The following is a 19737-nucleotide window of genomic DNA, read 5'->3' as shown; positions in this document are numbered from 1 at the left end:
CATAGAGCTGTACAGAGAACACTAAACTAGGGTTGTCACGATACCACTTTTATAAGACGGAGTACAAGTACTGATACTTATTTTTTTTTTTCAAGTACTCGCCGATACCGATTACCGATACTTTTTTTTTTTTTTAATGTCATATGTCCCGTTTTTTAAATTTTTATATTTTTTTACTACTTTTTGTTATGTTTTTTTTACATTGCTTTCTTCTATTTTTTTTTTTTTTTTTTTAGGGGGGAGTGGATTGTGTCAGTGTTTTTTATTAAATTTTTTATTATTTTTTACAATCTTTTTTAGCCCTGTTGGGGGGGGGGGGGGGTTTTGGTGAGATTTCAGGGGTCTTAACAGACCCCTGACATCTCCACTTTATGACAGAGAAAGGCACTAGGGACACAGATTCCCCCAGTCCCTTTCTCTGCAGCCTCAGCTAAAATGAATGGACAGGAGACAGAGGCTCCTCTCCATTCATAAACTGAAGCATCGTAAACACAGATCACTGATCACTCTGTTCATTCGGAAAAGGTAGGAGTTGGGTTTAGCGGCTCCTACCTCTGCTCTCTATCCTGACAAATCAAGGACAGAGGGAGTGGAGGAGGACATTGAGGGGGGCATGGAGGGGGTCATGCAGCACGGAGGGGAGGCAGCAGCAGCCCGGAGGGGAACAACGAACCTGGAGGGGGACACGCAGCACAGTGGGGGATACACAGCACGGAGGGGGACAACGAACCCGGAGGGGGATACGGGGCACGGAGGGAGACACAGCACGGGGGGGGATACACAGCACGGAGGGGGACAACGAACCCGGAGGGGGATACGGGGCACGGAGGGAGACACAGCACGGGGGGGGATACACAGCACGGAGGGGGACAACGAACCCGGAGGGGGATATGGGGCACGGAGGGAGACACAGCACGGAGGGGGACAACGAACCCGGAGGGGGAAAACGAACCTGGAGGGGGACACACAGCACGGAGGGGGACAACGAACCCGGAGGGGGACAAGCAGCACAGCGGGAGACAACGAACCCGAAGGGGGACAATGAACACGGAGGGGAGGCAGCAGCAGCCCAGAGGGGTACACGCAGCCCGGAGGGGGACAATAAACCCGGAGGGGGACACGCAGCACGGCGGGAGACAATGAACCCGAAGGGGGACACACAGCACGGAGGGGGACAATAAACCCGGAAGGGGATACGGAGCACGGAGGGGGACAACAAACCCGGAGGGGGAAAACGAATCTGAAGGGGGACACACAGCACGGAGGGGGACAACGAACCCAGAGGGGGACACACAGCATGGAGGGGGACAACGAACCTGGAGGGGGACAAGCAGCACAGCGGGAGACAACGAACCTGAAGAGGGCCAATGAACACGGAGAAGAGGGAGCAGCAGCACGGAGGGGAGGCAGCAGCAGCCCAGAGGGGGACAATAAACCCGGAGGGGGACACGCAGCAAGGCGGGAGACAATGAACCCGAAGGGGGACACACAGCACAGAGGGGGACAATAAACCCGGAGGGGGAAAACGAACCTGAAGGAGGACACACAGCACGGAGGGGGACAACGAACCCAGAGGGGGACACAGCATGGAGGGGGACAACGAACCCGGAGGGGGACAAGCAGCACAGCGGGAGACAACGAACCTGAAGGGGGCCAATGAACACGGAGGGGAGGGAGCAGCAGCACGGAGGGGAGGCAGCAGCAGCCCAGAGGGGGACACGCAGCCCGGAGGGGGAGAATAAACCCGGAGGGGGACACGCAGCAAGGCGGGAGACAATGAACCCGAAGGGGGACACACAGCACGGAGGGGGACAATAAACCCGGAAGGGGATACGGAGGGGGACACACAGCACGGAGGGGGACAACGAACCTGGAGGGGGACACACAGCACGGAGGAGGACACAGTGCAGAGGGGGAGAGCAGCATCACGGAGGAGGACAGGGGACACAGAGCGTGGAGGAGGACAGAAGCACGGAGGGGGATACAGGGACAATCGGCAGTGATCGGTGCGGCTTTGGGGGGAGTTACAAGCACCGATCACTGCTGTATAAATTTCACTAAAGCAGCTGAAGGGGGTCGGGGAGAAGCTGTCAGCCTTTATTGAAATCTATACAGGGAGATCGGTGCTTGAAACTCCGCCGTCGTCGCCCCCCTCCCGCCGCCATCTGGTGCTTCTCCGGGCTCTTCCGTGCCATTGGAGGCCTGGAGAACGAATCAGTTGCCGCCGTAAGGGGAGGATAGAGATGACCGGTGACCTTATGGTCATCGGTCATCTCTATGGCCGTCGATGTTATGACATCACGCCCGGGTACCCGAAAGTAAACAAAGCCGCGATCGCGGCTGTCGGCATAAGATCTCGGTGAATTTTTTTTCTCTATCTCATGCTTGTAAGCCTGGAGGAGAGATGTGAGGTCTTATTGACCCTGCATCTCTCCATAAAGAGGACCTGTCACAATAGATTCCTATTACAAGGGATGTTTACATTCCTTGTAATAGGAATAAAAGTGATAAAAAAAAAGTGTAAAAATAAAAAAAAATTAAGTAAAAAAAAATATGTAAAACGTCCCTGTCCCCGGTAGCTCGCGCTCAGAAGCAAACGCATGCGTAAGTCCCGCCCACATATGTAAACGCCGTTCAAACCACACATGTGAGGTATCGATGCGTGCGTTAGAGCGAGAGCAATAATTCTAGCACTAAACCTCCTCTAAACTGGTAACCTGTAAAAAAAAAAAAATGTAAGTGTCGCCCTAAAAATCTCTTTAAAGCGGATGTGCCACTAAAAAAATATATTAAAAGCCAGCAGCTACAAATACTGCAGCTGCTGACTTTTAATATAAGGACACTTACCTGTCCTGGAGTCCAGCGCCGATCGCAGCAGATGACGAGCCGATCGCTCGTCACCCTGCTGCTCCCCCCTCCATCCACGGTGAGGGAACCAGGAAGTGAAGCGCTCCGGCTTCACTGCCCGGTTCCCTACGGCGCATGCGCGAGTCGCGCTGCGCCCGCCAATTGGCTCCGCTGTGTGCTGGGAGCCGAGTGTTCCCAGCATACAACGGGGGACCGACGGGAAGCGAGGAAAAAACCCGTCTTTTGCCCGTATCGTAGGGCCGGAAGTGGGTGCAGATACCTGTCTGTAGACAGGTATCTGCACCCCCCTCCCCCCTGAAAGGTGTCAAATGTGACACCGGAGGGGGGGAGGGTGCCGATCAGCGGGACTCCACTTTAGAGTGGAGATCCGCTTTAAGTACCAAAGTTTGGCGACGTTCCATGAGTGTGCGCAATTTTAAAGCGTGACATGTTAGGTATCTATTTACTCGGCGTATCATCATCTTTCACATTATACAAAAAAATTGTGCTAACTTTACCGATTTGTTATTTTTTAATTCATGAAACCGTTTAACCACTTAAGGACCGGCCTCCTGCACATATACGTCGGCAGAATGGCACGGCTGGGCACAGGCACGTACAGGTACACCACCTTTCAGAGCTCAGCCGTGGCTTGCGCGCGTGACCCGGTCCGAAGCTCCATGACCACAGCCGCGGGACCTGCAGACCCGATCGCTGCTGGTGTCCCGCGATCGGTCACAGGAGCTGAAGAACAGGGAGAGGTGAGTGTAAACAAACCTTCCCTGTTCTTCACAGTGGCAGTGTCATTGATCGTGTGTTCCCTGATATAGGGAAAGACGATCAATGACGTCACACGTCCAGCCCCGCCCCCCTACAGTTAGAAACACCTATGAGGTCACACATAACCCCTACACGGCCCCCTAGTGGTTAACTCCTAAACTGCAATTGTCATTTTCACAGTAATCAATGCATTTTTATAGCACTTTTTGCTGTGCAAATGACAATGGTGCCAAAAATGTGTCAAAAGTGTCCGATGTGTCCGCCATAATGTCGCAGTCATTAAAAAAAATTGCTGATCGCCGCCATTAGTAGTAAAAAAAAAATTATTAATAAAAATGCCATAAAACTATGCCCTATTTTGTAAACACTATAAATTTTGCGCAAACCCATCGATAAACGCTTATTGCAATAAAGGAGATGGCCAGAGACTGTGCGGCTATAATACAGGAGATGGTCAGAGACTGTGCGGCTATAATACAGGAGATGGTCAGAGACTGTGCGGCTATAATACAGGAGATGGTCAGAGACTGTGCACCTATAATACAGGAGATGGTCAGAGACTGTGCGACTATAATACAGGAGATGGTGAGAGACTGTGCTATTACAATACAGGAGATGGCCAGAGACTGTGCGGCTATAATATAGGAGATGGCCAGAGACTGTGCGGCTACAATATAGGAGATGGCCAGAGACTATGCGGCTATAATACAGGAGATGGTCAGAGACTGTGCGGCTATAATACAGGAGATGGTCAGAGACTGTGCACCTATAATACAGGAGATGGTCAGAGACTGTGCGACTATAATACAGGAGATGGTCAGAGACTGTGCGGCTATAATACAGGAGATGGCCAGAGACTCTGCGGCTATAATACAGGAGATGGTCAGAGACTGTGCGGCTATAATACAGCAGGCGGTCAGAGACTGTGTGGCTATAATACAGGAGATGGTCAGAGACTGTGCGGCTATAATACAGGAGATGGTCAGAGACTGTGCGGCTATAATACAGCAGGCGGTCAGAGACTGTGTGGCTATAATACAGGAGATGGCCAGAGACTGTGCGGCTATAATACAGGAGATGGCCAGAGACTGTGCGGCTATAATACAGGAGATGGCCAGAGACTGTGCACCTATAATACAGGAGATGGTCAGAGACTGTGCGGCTATAATACAGGAGATGGCCAGAGACTGTGCACCTATAATACAGGAGATGGTCAGAGACTGTGCGGCTACAATACAGGAGATGGCCAGAGACTGTGCGACTATAATACAGGAGATGGTCAGAGACTGTGCGGCTACAATACAGGAGATGGCCAGAGACTGTGCGGCTATAATACAGGAGATGGCCAGAGACTGTGCGGCTATAATACAGGAGATGGCCAGAGACTGTGCGGCTATAAAACAGGTGATGGCCAGAGACTACAACATCACACAACATCTCCCCGTTCTTCAGCTCTGTGACCCGATCGCGGGACACCGGAGGTGATCGGGTCCCGCGGTCACGGGGCTCGCCCTTCTGCCTGTCCGTGACATTCTGTCAACGTAAATCTGCGTGCAACGGTTGGCAAGCGGTTAATATTGATTGGATCCTGGGCAAACATTTGCCTGGGCCCCCCACCCCTAGCAATTTCACTCACCACCCCAACATCCCAAAAAACAAACACACACACATACTTATCTAAAAAACAACTTTAATGTAAACATAAATATCTGGTTCACAGTCACTGATTGCTCAAAGCTCACTAATTGGTTGCTAGGTTACTGTACATCATAACCACTCACTAATTGGTTGCTAGAAGTTACTGTACAATATTACCTGATTGGTTTCTAGAGGTTACTGCACAACATTACAGCTCACCGATTAGTTGGCAGAGGTTACTGCACATTATTACTGCTGATTGGTTGCTATGGGTTACTGCTCATTACCCAGGGGGTGGGGTGGTAGGAATCTGGCAGAGGGGTACAGGTGGGATGAAGATGACATGCGGGGTGGTAGGAAGCTGGCAGAAGGGGTACAGGTGGGATTAAGATGACAGGCAGGGTGGTAGGAAGCTGGCAGAGGGGTACATGTGGGATGAAGATGATTGCGGGGTGGTAGGAAGCTGGCAGAAGGGGTACAGGTGGGATTAAGATGACAGGCGGGGTGGTAGGAAGCTGGCAGAGGGGTACATGTGGGATGAAGATGACAGGCAGGGCGGTAGGAAGTTGGCAGAGGGGTACATGTGGGTAGGAAGCTGACAGAGGGGTACAGATGGGATGGAGATGACAGGGGGTGGTAGGAAGCTGGCAGAGTGGTACAGGTGGGATGAAGATGACAGGCGGGGTGGTAGGAAGCTGGCAGAGGGGTACATGTGGGATAAAGATGACAGGCGGGGTGGTAGGAAGCTGGCAGAGGGGTACATGTGGGATAAAGATGACAGGGGGTTGGTAGGAAGCTGGCAGAAGGGTACAGGTGGGATGAAGATGACAGGCGGGGTGGTAAGAAGCTGGCAGAGGGGTACATGTGGGATGAAGATAACAGGGGGTTGGTAGGAAGCTGGCAGAAGGGTACAGGTGGGATGAAGATGACAGGCGGGGTGGTAGGAAGCTGGCAGAGGGGTACATGTGGGATGAAGATGACAGGCAGGGCGGTAGGAAGTTGGCAGAGGGGTACATGTGGGTAGGAAGCTGACAGAGGGGTACAGATGGGATGGAGATGACAGGGGGTGGTAGGAAGCTGGCAGAGTGGTACAGGTGGGATGAAGATGACAGGCGGGGTGGTAGGAAGCTGGCAGAGGGGTACATGTGGGATAAAGATGACAGGCGGGGTGGTAGGAAGCTGGCAGAGGGGTACATGTGGGATAAAGATGACAGGGGGTTGGTAGGAAGCTGGCAGAAGGGTACAGGTGGGATGAAGATGACAGGCGGGGTGGTAGGAAGCTGTTAGAGGGGTACATGTGGGATGAAGATGACAGGGGGTTGGTAGGAAGCTGGCAGAGGGGTACATGTGGGATGAAGATGACAGGCGGGGTGGTAGGAAGCTGGCAGAGGGTGGCTGGCTGGAAGGTGGGATGAATGACTGATGGTTAGTACCGTGGCATCATATACTGGAGGATATACAGATCATGGTTGTGTGTGTGCGAAGGCTGGCAGCTGTGATTTTTGGGGTGTCCTCGGTCAGGGGTGTGACATCACAGGATGTGTCTGCGTCGGGCAGGACTGTCTGTCATGCTGTACCTTGAGCGTCAGACAGGCTTCCCGATGATCGCCAGGCACCAGCTCTGGCAGTGGCAGGTTCCTCCATTACAGACCATCCGGCGTCCGTCCTGGAGAGTGGGTCAGGGTGCTGCTCTCTCATACTGGTCACTGGAAGTTCAACTTGGCACCTCATGGCAAAGAACTCTGAGGATCTGAAAAAAAGAATAATTGCTCTACATAAAGATGACCTAGGCCAGGGCTCAAAATTTCAAGTCCTGAGCTACTAGCCAGGCCTCAAGGGTTACTTGCCGACAGTTGCCCCGCCCTTAATTCTGCCCTTAATCACACCCTGATAAATTATCTCATGAAATGACACTTAAATGTTTTATGCAGAATTAAGTTGCAAAAATAAATATTAACAACTTTTATCAGTTCCCCCTCAGCACAGCTTCACCAGTGCCCATCAATGCAGGCTCGCCTGTGCCCATCAATGCAGGATCGCCTGTGCCCATCAATGAAGGATCGCCTGTGCCCATCAATGCAGCGTGACCTGTGCCCAACATTGCAGCCTCACCGTGCCCAACATTGCAGCCCCACCGTGCCCATCATTGCAGCCTCACCGTGCATGCCCCCATTGCAGCCTCACCGTGCATGCCCCCATTGCAGCCTCACTGCGCCCCCATTGCAGCCTCACCGTGTCCCCATTGCAGCCTCACCGTGCCCCCATTGCAGCCTCACTGTGCCCCCATTGCAGCCTCACCGTGACCAACATTGCAGCCTCACCAGGGTGGAGGAAGATGCCGGCTCATGACTGGAGGAAGAGGAGAGCCACGGAATCACCAAGCGGTATAGCACGCCGGAACAGCTTACATTGAAATAGTCTCCGCTCTGCTCGTCATCATACAGCCCAGCCTCCTCCTAACCCAGTGTTTCTCAATTCCAGTCCTCAGGCCCCCCCAACAGGTCAGGTTTTCAGGATTTCCCTCAGATGAAAAGGCTGTGGTGATTACTAAGGCAGTGAAACTGATCAAATCACCTGTGCAAAATAATGGAAATCCTGAAAACCTGACCTGTTGGGGGGGCCTGAGGACTGGAATTGAGAAACACTGTCCTAACCCCTCGCCTGGGGTAGACGCAACACATCCCAGCATTGGACCCGCATTCTGTTTCACTCAGGCACGGAGTTAGGAGGAGGCGGGGCTGTATGACGACGAGCAGAGCAGAGACAATTTCAATGTAAGCTGTTAAACGTGCTATACCGCTCGGTGATGATCCTGCTGCTTTCCTCTTCCTCTATGCTCTCTTCCACCACGGCGATCGCTGGGAGAACGGCTCACAATCAACCTCGCCGCCAGTGCTCGCTCCCCCACTCCCAGGCAGCCCAGCCCAAGCCCTCATTTTCCACTACGCAAAATGCGAGTAGGCGAGTGGAAAATTTGAGGGCTGGCCTAGGCTATAAGAAGATTGCAAAGACCCTGAAACTGAGCTGCAGCACGGTGGCCAAGACCATACAGCGGTATAACAGGGTAACGGGTTCCCCTCAGAACAGGCCTCGCCATGGTCCACCAAAGAGGTTGAGTGCATGTGCTCAGCGTCATATCCAGAGGTTGTCTTTGGGAAATAGACGTATGAGTGCTGCCAACATTGCTGCAGAGGGTGAAGGGGTGGGGAGTCAGCCTGTCAGTGCTCAGACCTTACGCTGCACACTGCATCAAATTGGTCTGCATGGCTGTCGTCCCAGAAGGAAGCCTCTTCTAAAGATGATGCACAAGAAAGACAGCAAACAGTTTGCTGAAGACAAGCAGACTAAAGACATGCATTACTTTTGTGCGGTCCCTTGAACAAGCTAATTATGTAGTCTGGCAGGACACCCTGAGGGATTTATCCTGGCTCAGAATAGATCTCACCAAGAAATCTATGCTGGACGGAGCGCAAAGGGTGTTTGAATTTGGAGATAAAAACGGTAGGATGCTGGCCTGGCTGGCTGGCCAGAGGGGCAGCAGGCAGTGACCCACATTGGTAGGCTGAGGGATCTGGATGGCCATCTGCTGACCCTACCTACTGAAATCAGCGAGAGGTTCCTGGGGTTTTTACCAAACCCTGTACTCCTCTAGGACAGTGATGGCACTAATAGGTGGCATTGATAGGTGGCACTGATAGGTGGCAGTGATGGGCACTGATGGGTGGCAATTATGGGCACTGATTGGCACTGGTAGGTTACACTGATGTTACTAGGTGATTACTAGGTTACTAGGCATTACTAGGTGGCACTGATTGGCACCACTGGTGGGCATTGATAGGTGGCACTTGTGGGAATTGATAGGTGGCACTTGTGGGAATTGATAGGTGGCATTCGTGGGAATTGATAGGTGGCACTGTGGACACTGGCAGGTGGCACTGGCAGGTGGTATTTGGGTTCCACCTGGGGTGCCATTTGGGTTCACCCGGGTTGCCATTTGGATTACCCTTGGTCTGCCATTTGGGTTACCCCCGGGTGCGATTTGGGTTACCCCCCCGGGGTGCGATTTGGGTTACCCCCCAGGGTGTCATTTGGGTTCTTACTGGGATGCCATTTGGGTTACCCCCCCAGGCTGTCATTTGGGTTCCCCCTGGGGTGCCATTTTGGTTCACCCCTGGTCTGCTATTTGGGTTACCCCCTGGGATGCCATTTGGGTTACCCCCCCAAGGCTGTAATTTTGGTTCCCCCAGGCTGTCATTTGGGTTCCCCTACGGCTGCTATTCAAATTCCCCCCAGGTTGCAATATGGGTTCCCCCCATGGGCTGTTATTTGGGTTCCCCTACGGCTGCTATTTAAATCCCCCCCCCCCTCGGGTTGCAATTTGGATTCCCCCGGGGTGTAATTTGGTCCCCCCAGGGGTGTCACTTGGAATCTCCAAGTGACACCGTAATGTGTGATAAGAAAAGGGAAATATGACAGAAAAGTGCAAAATCCCTGAACCACCAATATACCGCCACACAAACTATTATACAGAATGACAGAAGAGGAATATTACAATCCTCGGTCAGTATAAAGCCATCGGACTTTTTGATAACAAACTTCAAAATGAGCGAGTTTTCAAAAGAATCCGACCGTGTTTACGCTCCATCGGACAAACTTTTTTCGGTTTTCATCGGACAAAAGTTCGCTGTGCAAATGGACAAAAGGTGCAAAGTCCTGCCCTGTGTACAGAAATCCATCGGACTTTAGTCCGAAGTACAAATATGCACGGTGAGAACCAATGTTAAAATCAACCAACAAAGGCAGGAGTTGACCAAAGGGTGGTGGTAAAGAGCAGAAAAAACACAGGAATTTGGGAAAGTTTGCTGAAAAAGTCCTGCTGTGTGTATGCAAACTAAGTTCACGGCCAACGCCCTTCAGACAAAAATCCACGGAAAGTCCGACCGTGTGTATGGGGCTTAAGAGTGGAGAACTGATGTGACGGCGAGTGTTGGTGACATCATCCAATATCAGAGATCTCATTCCCTACATAGACTGAATTTTCCATTGCTGATTCTGATTATTTATCATACAGGGTGGGGTGGGAGGGACCTCTAATGTGATGGGGGTCCTCTGATGTGTTGGTGGGACCTCTGATGTGATGGGGGGATTACCTCTAATGTGATGGGGGGATTACCTCTAATGTGATGGGGGGACCTCTGATGTGATGGGGGACCTCTGATGTGATGGGGGACCTCTGATGTGATGGGGGGTCCTCTGATGTGATGGGGGGTCCTCTGATGTGATAGAGGACCTCTGATGTGATAGAGGACCTCTGATGTGGTATGGGGGTCCTCTAATGTGATGGTGAGACGTCTAATGCGATCAGGGGGGACCTCTGATGTGATGGGGGACCTCTGATGTAATGGGGAATACTCTGGTGTGGTGGAGGGACTTCTGATGTGATGGGGGAACCTCTAATATGATGAGAGGATCTCTGATGTTATGGGAAGATCTCTAAAAGGTTGGGGGTTCTCTGATGGGATGGGGGTCCTCTGATGTGATGGGGGACCTCTGGTGTGTTGGGGGGAGTCCTCTAATGAGATGGGGGTCCTCCTATGTGATGGTGGTACCTTTGATGTGATGGGGGTCCTCTGATGTGATGGGAGTACCTCTGATGTGATGGGGGGGGGGGGTCCTCTGATATCATTGGGTTCTGTGATGTGATGGGGGGATCCTTTGATGTGATGGGGGGTCCTAAGATTTGATAGGGGGACCTCTGATGTGCTATGAATGTGCTAAGAGATTCAATCACAATAAGACTTGTGTCGCAATCGTCTACGCTACAGTATATTATTTTTTTCTTTATTTTATATTTTTTCCTCCACGAAAGTGGAGTTACCCTTAAATTATAATAATTAAAAATAAGTGATTGTACAACGCTACAATATATGTCAGTGCTATATAAAATAAATAGTAGCAATGTGTGATTGTACAAAACTACGGTATATGTCAGCGCTATATGAATAGATAGTAATAATGAGTGATTGTACAACACTACGGTATACGTCAGCGCTATATGAATATAAAAATATAATGATAATAATGAGTGATTGTACAACACTACGGTATATGTCAGCGCTATATGAAGTTATAGTAATAATGAGGGATTGTACAACACTACGATATATGTCAGCGCTATATGAATATATAGTAACAATGTGTGATTGTACAACGCTACGGTTATGTCAGCGCGATATGAATATAAAGTAATAATGAGTGATTGTACAACGCTACGGTTATGTCAGCGCGATATGAATATAAAGTAATAATGAGTGATTGTACAACACTACGGTATATGTCAGCGCTATATGAAGATATAGTAATAATGAGTGATTGTACAACACTACGGTATATGTCAGCGCTATATGAAGATATAGTAATAATGAAGGCTTGTACAACACTACAGTATATGTCAGCGCTATATGAAGATATAGTAATAATGAGTGATTGTACAACACTACGGTATATGTCAGCGCTATATGAATATATAGTAATAATGAGTGATTGTACAACACTACGGTATATGTCAGCGCTATATGAATAGATAGTAATAATGAGGGATTGTACCACGCTACGGTATAAGTCAGCGCCATATGACATTTTTAATTATAATAATTAATGAGTGATTGTAGAACCCTACAGTATATCTTAGTGCCATATAACATATATAGTAATATGTGTGATTATACAACGCTGTGGTATATGTCAGTGCTATATAAAATATATATTTATAATAATTACCAATCAGTGATTGTACAACGCTGTCAGTGCTTTAGAAATCTGAAATAATAAGGCTTCATTTCCACTGGCGTTTTTACAGCCACTTGTGTTAGCCTTTTTTACAGCTTAAAAACGCCTGTCCATGTTTATTTTGTAAAAAAAATGCCGCAGTAGCGTTTTTGAGCGTTTTCACGCGTTTTCGTGCGTTTTTTAATGTCTGGTGTTTTTACAGCTCTACTCTGGAGCTTCAGAACGCCCTGGTCCTGCGTTTTTTTTACAGCTCAAAAACGCCTATGTGGGAATGAAGCCATAGAATAACATGGACAGGCGTTTTTAAGCTGTAAAAAACGCTCAGAAACGTGGCTGTAAAAACGCCAGTGGAAATGAAGCCTAATAGTATGTAATTGTACAACGCTACAGAATATGTCAGCACTATATACATGTATACAGTATGAATAATGTGTACATTTGTACAACACTACGGTATATGTCAGATCCATATTACATGATCTGGGCTGTTTACCTTATATGGGCAGAAGTGTCAGTTAGTGTCAGTTAGAAGATCAGACTGTGGCTGGATATTTGAATAATAATAATATAGAATTGTACAATGTGACAGAATAGATCAGAGCTATTTATATATAGATCAGTAATAATAATAGTTTTGAATTGTACAACGCTACAGAATATGTCAGCACCATATATATGTGTATGAATAATGTGTAAAATTGTACAACACTTTGGTATAGGTCAGATCTGTATCACATGATCAGCGCTTGTTTACTTGTTCTGGGCTGTTTACCATATATGGGCATAAGTGTCAGTTGGAAGATTCCGGCTGTGGCTGGAAATTTGAATTTGGTCATGTGACAAAGGGGCTGTGACATCACAAAGGGCTGGCTCACAGGCTATAAATAGAGTGAGGAGAGGAGGAGAGTCATTTGTGTACTGGAGACAGACGAGTGCAGACACATAATTCTGAGCTCTCTATCAGCATTCTATTATAGGAGAATATTCCATATATAACCTTCATATATAGATTGTATATATTGTACACAGCGCAGGAAGAAAAGGAGGAGTTTATTTTATCACTTTTCTTTAGTATTTCATATCTAATTAAATTATAAAAGCTGCTATGCAGAGAGGACAGGAGATCAACAGAGCGGAACTTTGCATTGGAACATCCACAATGTCCAATCAGAGGAGCAGGAAGAGGAGCAGCGAGGAAATCTATTACAGCGCCAGTGAGGAACTAGAGATGTTTGCAGAGCAGACAGGCCAGGTTCCCAGGAAAAGGAGCAGAGAGGAGGAACAAGGGAGCTCTGCTGAGCAGACAGGCCAGACTCCCAGGAAGAGGAGCAGCGAGGAAATCTATTACAGCGCCAGTGAGAAACTAGAGATGTTTGCAGAGCAGACAGTCCAGGTTCCCAGGAAGAGGAGCAGAGAGGAGGAACAAGGGAGCTCCACTGAGCAGGCAGACCAGACTCCCAGGAAGAGGAGCAGAGAGGAGGAAGAAGGGAGCTCTGCTGAGCAGACAGGCCAGACTCCCAGGAAAGGGAGCAGAGAGGAGGAAGAAGGGAGCTCTACTGAGCAGACAGGCCAGACTCCCAGGAAGAGGAGCAGAGAGGACAAAGAAGGGAGCTCTGCTGAGCAGGCAGGCCAGACTCCCAGGAAAAGGAGCAGAGAGGAGGAAGAAGGGAGCTCTGCTGAGCAGACAGGCCAGACTCCCAGGAAGCAAAGCAAATGTTACACAGCCAGTGAGGATCTCCAGAGCTGTGCAGAGAGGAAAGGAGAGAAGAGGAGATGGTCCCAGGACACAGAATGTGAGAGCCATCTGAGGAAGAGGAGGAGGAGTGACGGAGGAGGTAAGTATTAGTTGTTAATCTTCATATAGTACATAGGAGAGGAAAACAAGGAATTCCTCCACCAACTTTCATCAATAAAGAGGAACTAGCGAGCAAATACCAATTTTACTTATCATTAACCAGAGAAATTATCACCTTACTCCCCCCCACATCCCCTCTCCTTAGGTTTGGCACTGAAAGTTTAACCCCCCCCATTATCTCCCCCTACATTGCTGGCCATGTCAGTCAAAGTTTAACCACCTCATTCCCCAGTGACAGTTTGACTCCCCATAATCCCCCCATTGCGACGCATGGCACTTAAAGTTTTAACACCCCCTCCATAATCTCCCCCCACATTGCTGGCAATGGCACTGATATTTTTACACCCTCTCCCCCCAATTGCTGGCAAAGGCAGCTGAAGATTTCCCCCAATCATAATCTTCTCCCTCCATTGCTGGGCATTGCACTGAAAGTTTAACTCCCCCATACCTCCCCCTCTTCATTGCCGGGCATGGCAGAGAAAGTCTAATTTCCCACCCCCCAACATTGCTTGGCATGACAAGGAAAGTTCCCCATAATCTTTCTACCCCCCCCCCCCAATTGCTGTGCATGGCAGTGAAAGTCTAACCCCCCCTATATTGTTGGTCAAGTCTGTGAAAGTTTAACCCCGCCATATTCTGCCCCCCTCCCTCATTGGTAGCTATGGCAATGAAAGCTCAACCCCCCAATTACCTCCCAGCTGGGCATTGCTATTAAAGTTTAACCTCCCTCCCAATGCTGGGAATGGCAGTGAATGTTTAACCCCCCCATATCCTCCCCCCGCATTCCTAGGCATGGTATTCAAAGTTTAACCCCCATACAATGACCTAGAACACACCTATAGACTTGCTCTAAGCCTGCAGTATAGTCAGTGATTGGATGATAATTTCCCTGTGTAAATGTAAACTTCCAGGGTCAGCTCTTCTCTCTGTATTGGAGACTTCAATCACCAGTAGAAATCAGTGATAAGACCTGTATGTGGGCGGGGCAATAAACGTTATTTCTCTCTCTTCTCTCTCTAGCAGACGACGGGACGTCAGAATGTGTAGCGGGCCCTACAGAACATGTAGCGGGCCCTATGGAAACCGTAGCGGGCCCTACAAAACGTGTAGCGGCTCCTAAAAGACACAAAGAGACCAACTTGACTCCGGAGAGTTTCATCTTCCATGAGATACTTGGATCAGGAGCCTTTGGGACGGTAAGTAAGCAGAGATTAATAATGAGGGGCCCATAGACACTGGGGGGGGGGGGCAGTGCTGTGTTTTGGCCTAGGCTGACAAGGCCCAGGCCTAGGGGACAACTTGCGGGGGGGAGCAAAAAAGCCATCCCCTGGGAGGAAAAAAAGCAGCACCATCAGGGGAGTACAGCTGAATCCCGAAGCCCAGTGCCATAACAAGTTCCGGCACTGAGCTCCAGTAACTGGCCAGACAGGGGTGCTCTAGCATAGGCACCCGGGACATCTGCCGCCCGGGGTCCCGCAAGCGGCGATCGGCTTTCCGTAGCAGCCAACACCTCTCTACCCACTGACAGCCACACACACTCCTCTTTTAAAACCCTGCCTCTCAACCGCTCCCCCTGTTGCTGGGGGCATGCGAATGCTTTCCTTCGCCGTTGCGGTGGCAGGAATGATACCCCCTTGTCATGCTCTGTGGCCAAACTTGACCCATTTGAATAAATGATGCTCTGCTGCAACCGCCCCCCACCCATCCATGCACAACATGCGTGGTTCCCCCGGTATTGCTGTCTAAAGTGCGATCCGAATGAGGAATGCATTTCAAACAGCAAAGCGTGTGTGAACCAGGCCTAGCAGTTACAGAACATGGAAAAAGATGAATGTACTAACCGTCTCTCTCTCTCTCTCTCTCTCTCTCTCTCTCTCTCTCCTACAGGTGCTGTTGGCGACTCACATTGCCAGCGGCATGCTGGTGGCCGTGAAGATCGTTCAGAAGTATCAATTAGTTTCATTCGGCGAAGACTTTGCCCTGTGTGAGCGTCGTTCCCTAGAGAGGGTGGGGGGCAGCCATTACTGTACCCACGCCTACGCCACATTCCAGACGGAGGTAAGTCTATTTCTCGGAAGAGAAGTATAAAATGAACGGCATGTATATAAAATTGTTCAAGCATTGCTACATGATATCTGGATGTCATCATCAGCCCAGTCCAGTGACCTCAGCAATGTGATGTACATAGAAGGATATCGGTAGATATAGATGGATGGATATAGATAGAAGGATATAGGTAGATATAGATGGATATAGATAGAAGGATATAGGTAGATATAGATGGATGGCGACAGAAGGATATAGGTAGATATAGATGGATAGATATAGAAGGATATAGATATATATGGATGGATAGATATAGAAGGATTTAGGTAGATATGAATGAATGGATATAGATAGAAGGATATCGATAGATATAGATGGATAGTTATAAAAGGATATAGATAGCTGGATATATATAGAAAGATATAGGTAGATAAATGGACAAAAATATAGATATAGATGGATATAGTGTAGGTAGATATGGATGGATGGATATAGTGTAGGTAGATATAGATGGATGGATATAGTGTAGGTAGATATAGATAGATGGATATAGTGTAGGTAGATATAGATGGATGGATATAGTGTAGGTAGATATGGATGGATGGATATAGTGTAGGTAGATATAGATGGATGGATGGATATAGTGTAGGTAGATATAGATGGATGGATATAGTGTAGGTAGATATAGATGGATGGATATAGTGTAGGTAGATATGGATGGATGGATATAGTGTAGGTAGATATGGATGGATGGATATAGTGTAGGTAGATATAGATGGATGGATATAGTGTAGGTAGATATAGATGGATGGATATAGTGTAGGTAGATATAGATGGATGGATATAGTGTAGGTAGATATGGATGGATGGATATAGTGTAGGTAGATATGGATGGATGGATATAGTGTAGGTAGATATAGATAGATGGATATAGTGTAGGTAGATATAGATGGATGGATATAGTGTAGGTAGATATAGATGGATGGATATAGTGTAGGTAGATATAGATGGATGGATATAGTGTAGGTAGATATAGATAGATGGATATAGTGTAGGTAGATATAGATGGATGGATATAGTGTAGGTAGATATAGATGGATGGATATAGTGTAGGTAGATATAGATGGATGGATATAGTGTAGGTAGATATAGATGGATATAGTGTAGGTAGATATAGATAGATGGATATAGTGTAGGTAGATATAGATGGATATAGTGTAGGTAGATATGGATGGACTGTAGGTAGGTATGGGTAGACGTCATGCAGTATATTTGGGTAGATATATAACGTGTGACTCTAAATTTGGACCTTATAAGTGAAATGCATTGATTGACCTGTCTGTTCCCCCCCCCCAGAACCAACTCTTCTATGTCATGGAATATCTAAGCGGAGGACATCTAAAGGAAGCGAATGAAACATGTAACATCGTCACCCTCAGACTGGCCGCAGCGGAGCTCGTGTGTGGTCTGGAGTTTATCCACTCCAGAGGTATCATACACAGGTAAGTACTATTATTTACTTTACAATTCCCACTGCCTGAACACCCAATGGTGACCCGTTCCTCCTCCTCCCTCATCCAATGGACGCACACATAAGGAGAGGATGGAGGAACGTGGACCGGATCATAGGAAACGTTGGGTGGCACTAGGAAAGGGAGCTTTGTGATTGTTCACCCCTCTATGGATCTGTAATTCTCGGGATATATGGGAGGGATCATTGTCTGAACTGCAGAACTGACACTCTTTTTTTTTTCTCCACAGAGACCTGAAGCTTGACAACATCCTCATAGATAGCACCGGTCACATCAAAATCGCAGACTTCGGAATTGCAACTCTGTTCACGCCCGAAAGCGAGGTAAGTCCAATGTGCCTGTACACAGGGCAATTATCAACCATACTAGATCTGGATTAACCAGAACCTTTATATACAGAGCAATTATCAGATTAGGGTTGGATTAAAGACCTTGGTCCAGTTACCTATCTGGTTCTGGATATCAAGTCCAGTCCTGGGGGCCTCATCCAGCCTCTATTTGGTTCTGGGGGTTACGTCCAGCTAAAACCTGCACCTGGGGGCTCTTTCTAGCTACCATCTGGCCCTGAGGGTCCTGTCTAGTCCTGAGGGGCCCTGTATAACCATCATCTGGCCTTGGAAGTCCCATCCAGCTACCATCTGGCTTTGAGCTTCCTGTCCAGTCCTGGGGGGGGGGGGGGGGCGTCTAACCATCAACTGGCCCTGAGGGTCCCATCCAGCTGCCTTCTGCCCCTGGGAGACATTTCCAGCTACCATCTGGCTCTGAGGGTCCTGTCTGATCCTAGGGAGCCCTTTCCAGCTTCCATCTGACCCTGAGGTTATTATCCGGCCCTGTTCAGTCCTGGGGATCCTGTCTAACCATCATCTGGCACTGGGGGGTCCTGTCCACTCCTGGGTGCCACATCCAGCTACCACCCACCCCGGGGATTAACATTTACACGTTGAAACTGAATACTTGTTGTAATGTTGATGCTGTTGGTCTCTAGCCTGAACTTTCATCCTTATCCTTCTGTCTCTGATTTCTCCACAGATGCCGTTTGACCAAGCGATGGATTATTTCAGGTTGGGGGACATTTTAAGTGACATGGCCTTCGGTACTTTTTCAAACTTCATTCCACGTGACCATTCCATTAACTATGCGGCCTACACCGACTTCAAGGACCTGCTGAAAAAGGTAAGTAGTGACACAGTCCCAGTGGGAAAAGGAGAGTAGACATATAGGCTCCGCCAAAGAGTCAGTGCTCTTCATGCGCTATTACTGTCATCTTATGTTTTCCTGTTTTTTTTTCTCCCCATAGCTCAAGGACGGAGACAGAGAGCGGCGCAAAGCGGCCTTCAAGAACATCAGAAATCACCCGTTTTTCAGAGGACTAAACTGGGAGGAGGTGGAGGCGAGAGAGACACGCCCCCCGTTCTTTGTACGTCGAAAGGTAAGTATTTGATCAGTGTGTCAATAGGGGGCATTTTTGCATTGAAGTCAATAGGAGGCGTCATGCCATTATCGGCACCTTTTTTTTCTATCGCCAAAACACAGATAACCCTATTCTCAGCCGATAATTTCCCTGCATCCGATATATCGGTGCCTCCCTACATAGAGGGGTTTCTTCTAATCATTCATGAATCTCATTGTTCTCTTTTTTCTATTTCAGGGCCTCAGACACATTACAAGGCAGAAGATACCACTGGATGTCCTCCTAAACGATAAGAACATTCCAGACGAGAAGCAGAAGCTATACGATGGCTTTTCATTTGAGAGTGATCAATGGAGAGTCATACAGAAGCTGAACTGAAGCCGAAACACACCAGGATGGAGCTTATGGAAACCAAAGTAAAATATGGCGAGGGATTTCACGCCTAGTGTTTTTTCTCAGCCATCTACCACCATTGAAATCCAGAAATCATCACATACCCCAAGGAAACAGGACTTCCAGAGAGTACAAAGTCTGATGGACATGCAGCTTCAAAGGAAGTCCTACCGGATCTAGGAACAGAACACATCATATAAAATATCCGGACTGGGCTAAGTCCACATGGAAGATGGGACAGAGTCTACAAGGGAGCCGGGACAGAGTCTACAAGGGAACCGGGACAGAGCCTACAAGGGAGTCAGACTGAGACTGTGAGGAAGTCAGGACTGAGCCTACGATGGAGCAGGGAGGAGTGTGCAGAGGAGTCTGTGAGGGGACAGACTCCTAAAGCTCCCTTGCAGACTCAGTCCCCTCTTCCCAACAGTTACAGCCTGGCTCCAGGA

At 48.6% G+C, this 19737-nt stretch overlaps 1 protein-coding gene across 1 annotated transcript; it reads left to right on the top strand.

Annotated features, from left to right (window-relative positions):
* The first annotated feature begins 13213 nt into the window (after nucleotides 1–13213).
* LOC120930797 (protein kinase C theta type-like) lies at nucleotides 13214–19276 on the top strand. The gene is made up of 8 exons (XM_040341972.1): nucleotides 13214–13889; nucleotides 14930–15105; nucleotides 15797–15967; nucleotides 17312–17457; nucleotides 17717–17810; nucleotides 18517–18660; nucleotides 18785–18916; nucleotides 19136–19276. The coding sequence occupies exons 1-8, from the start codon at nucleotides 13214–13216 to the stop codon at nucleotides 19274–19276; spliced, it is 1680 nt and encodes a 559-aa protein (XP_040197906.1).
* Nucleotides 19277–19737: the final 461 nt, after the last annotated feature.

This window comes from Rana temporaria, chromosome 3, assembly GCF_905171775.1.
Source record: "Rana temporaria chromosome 3, aRanTem1.1, whole genome shotgun sequence".
Taxonomy (NCBI): Eukaryota; Metazoa; Chordata; class Amphibia; order Anura; family Ranidae; genus Rana; species Rana temporaria.
This window is presented reverse-complemented; position numbering and strand designations above follow the sequence as displayed.

Coding starts and splice junctions, on each gene's coding strand:
- LOC120930797 (XM_040341972.1), top strand. CDS start 13,214: ATGTCCAATCAGAGGAGCAGGAAGAGGAGCAGCGAGGAAATCTATTAC. Junction 15,968..17,311: donor ACGCCACATTCCAGACGGAG/GTAAGTCTATTT, acceptor CCCCCCCCCCAG/AACCAACTCTTCTATGTCAT. Junction 17,458..17,716: donor TCCAGAGGTATCATACACAG/GTAAGTACTATT, acceptor TTTTCTCCACAG/AGACCTGAAGCTTGACAACA.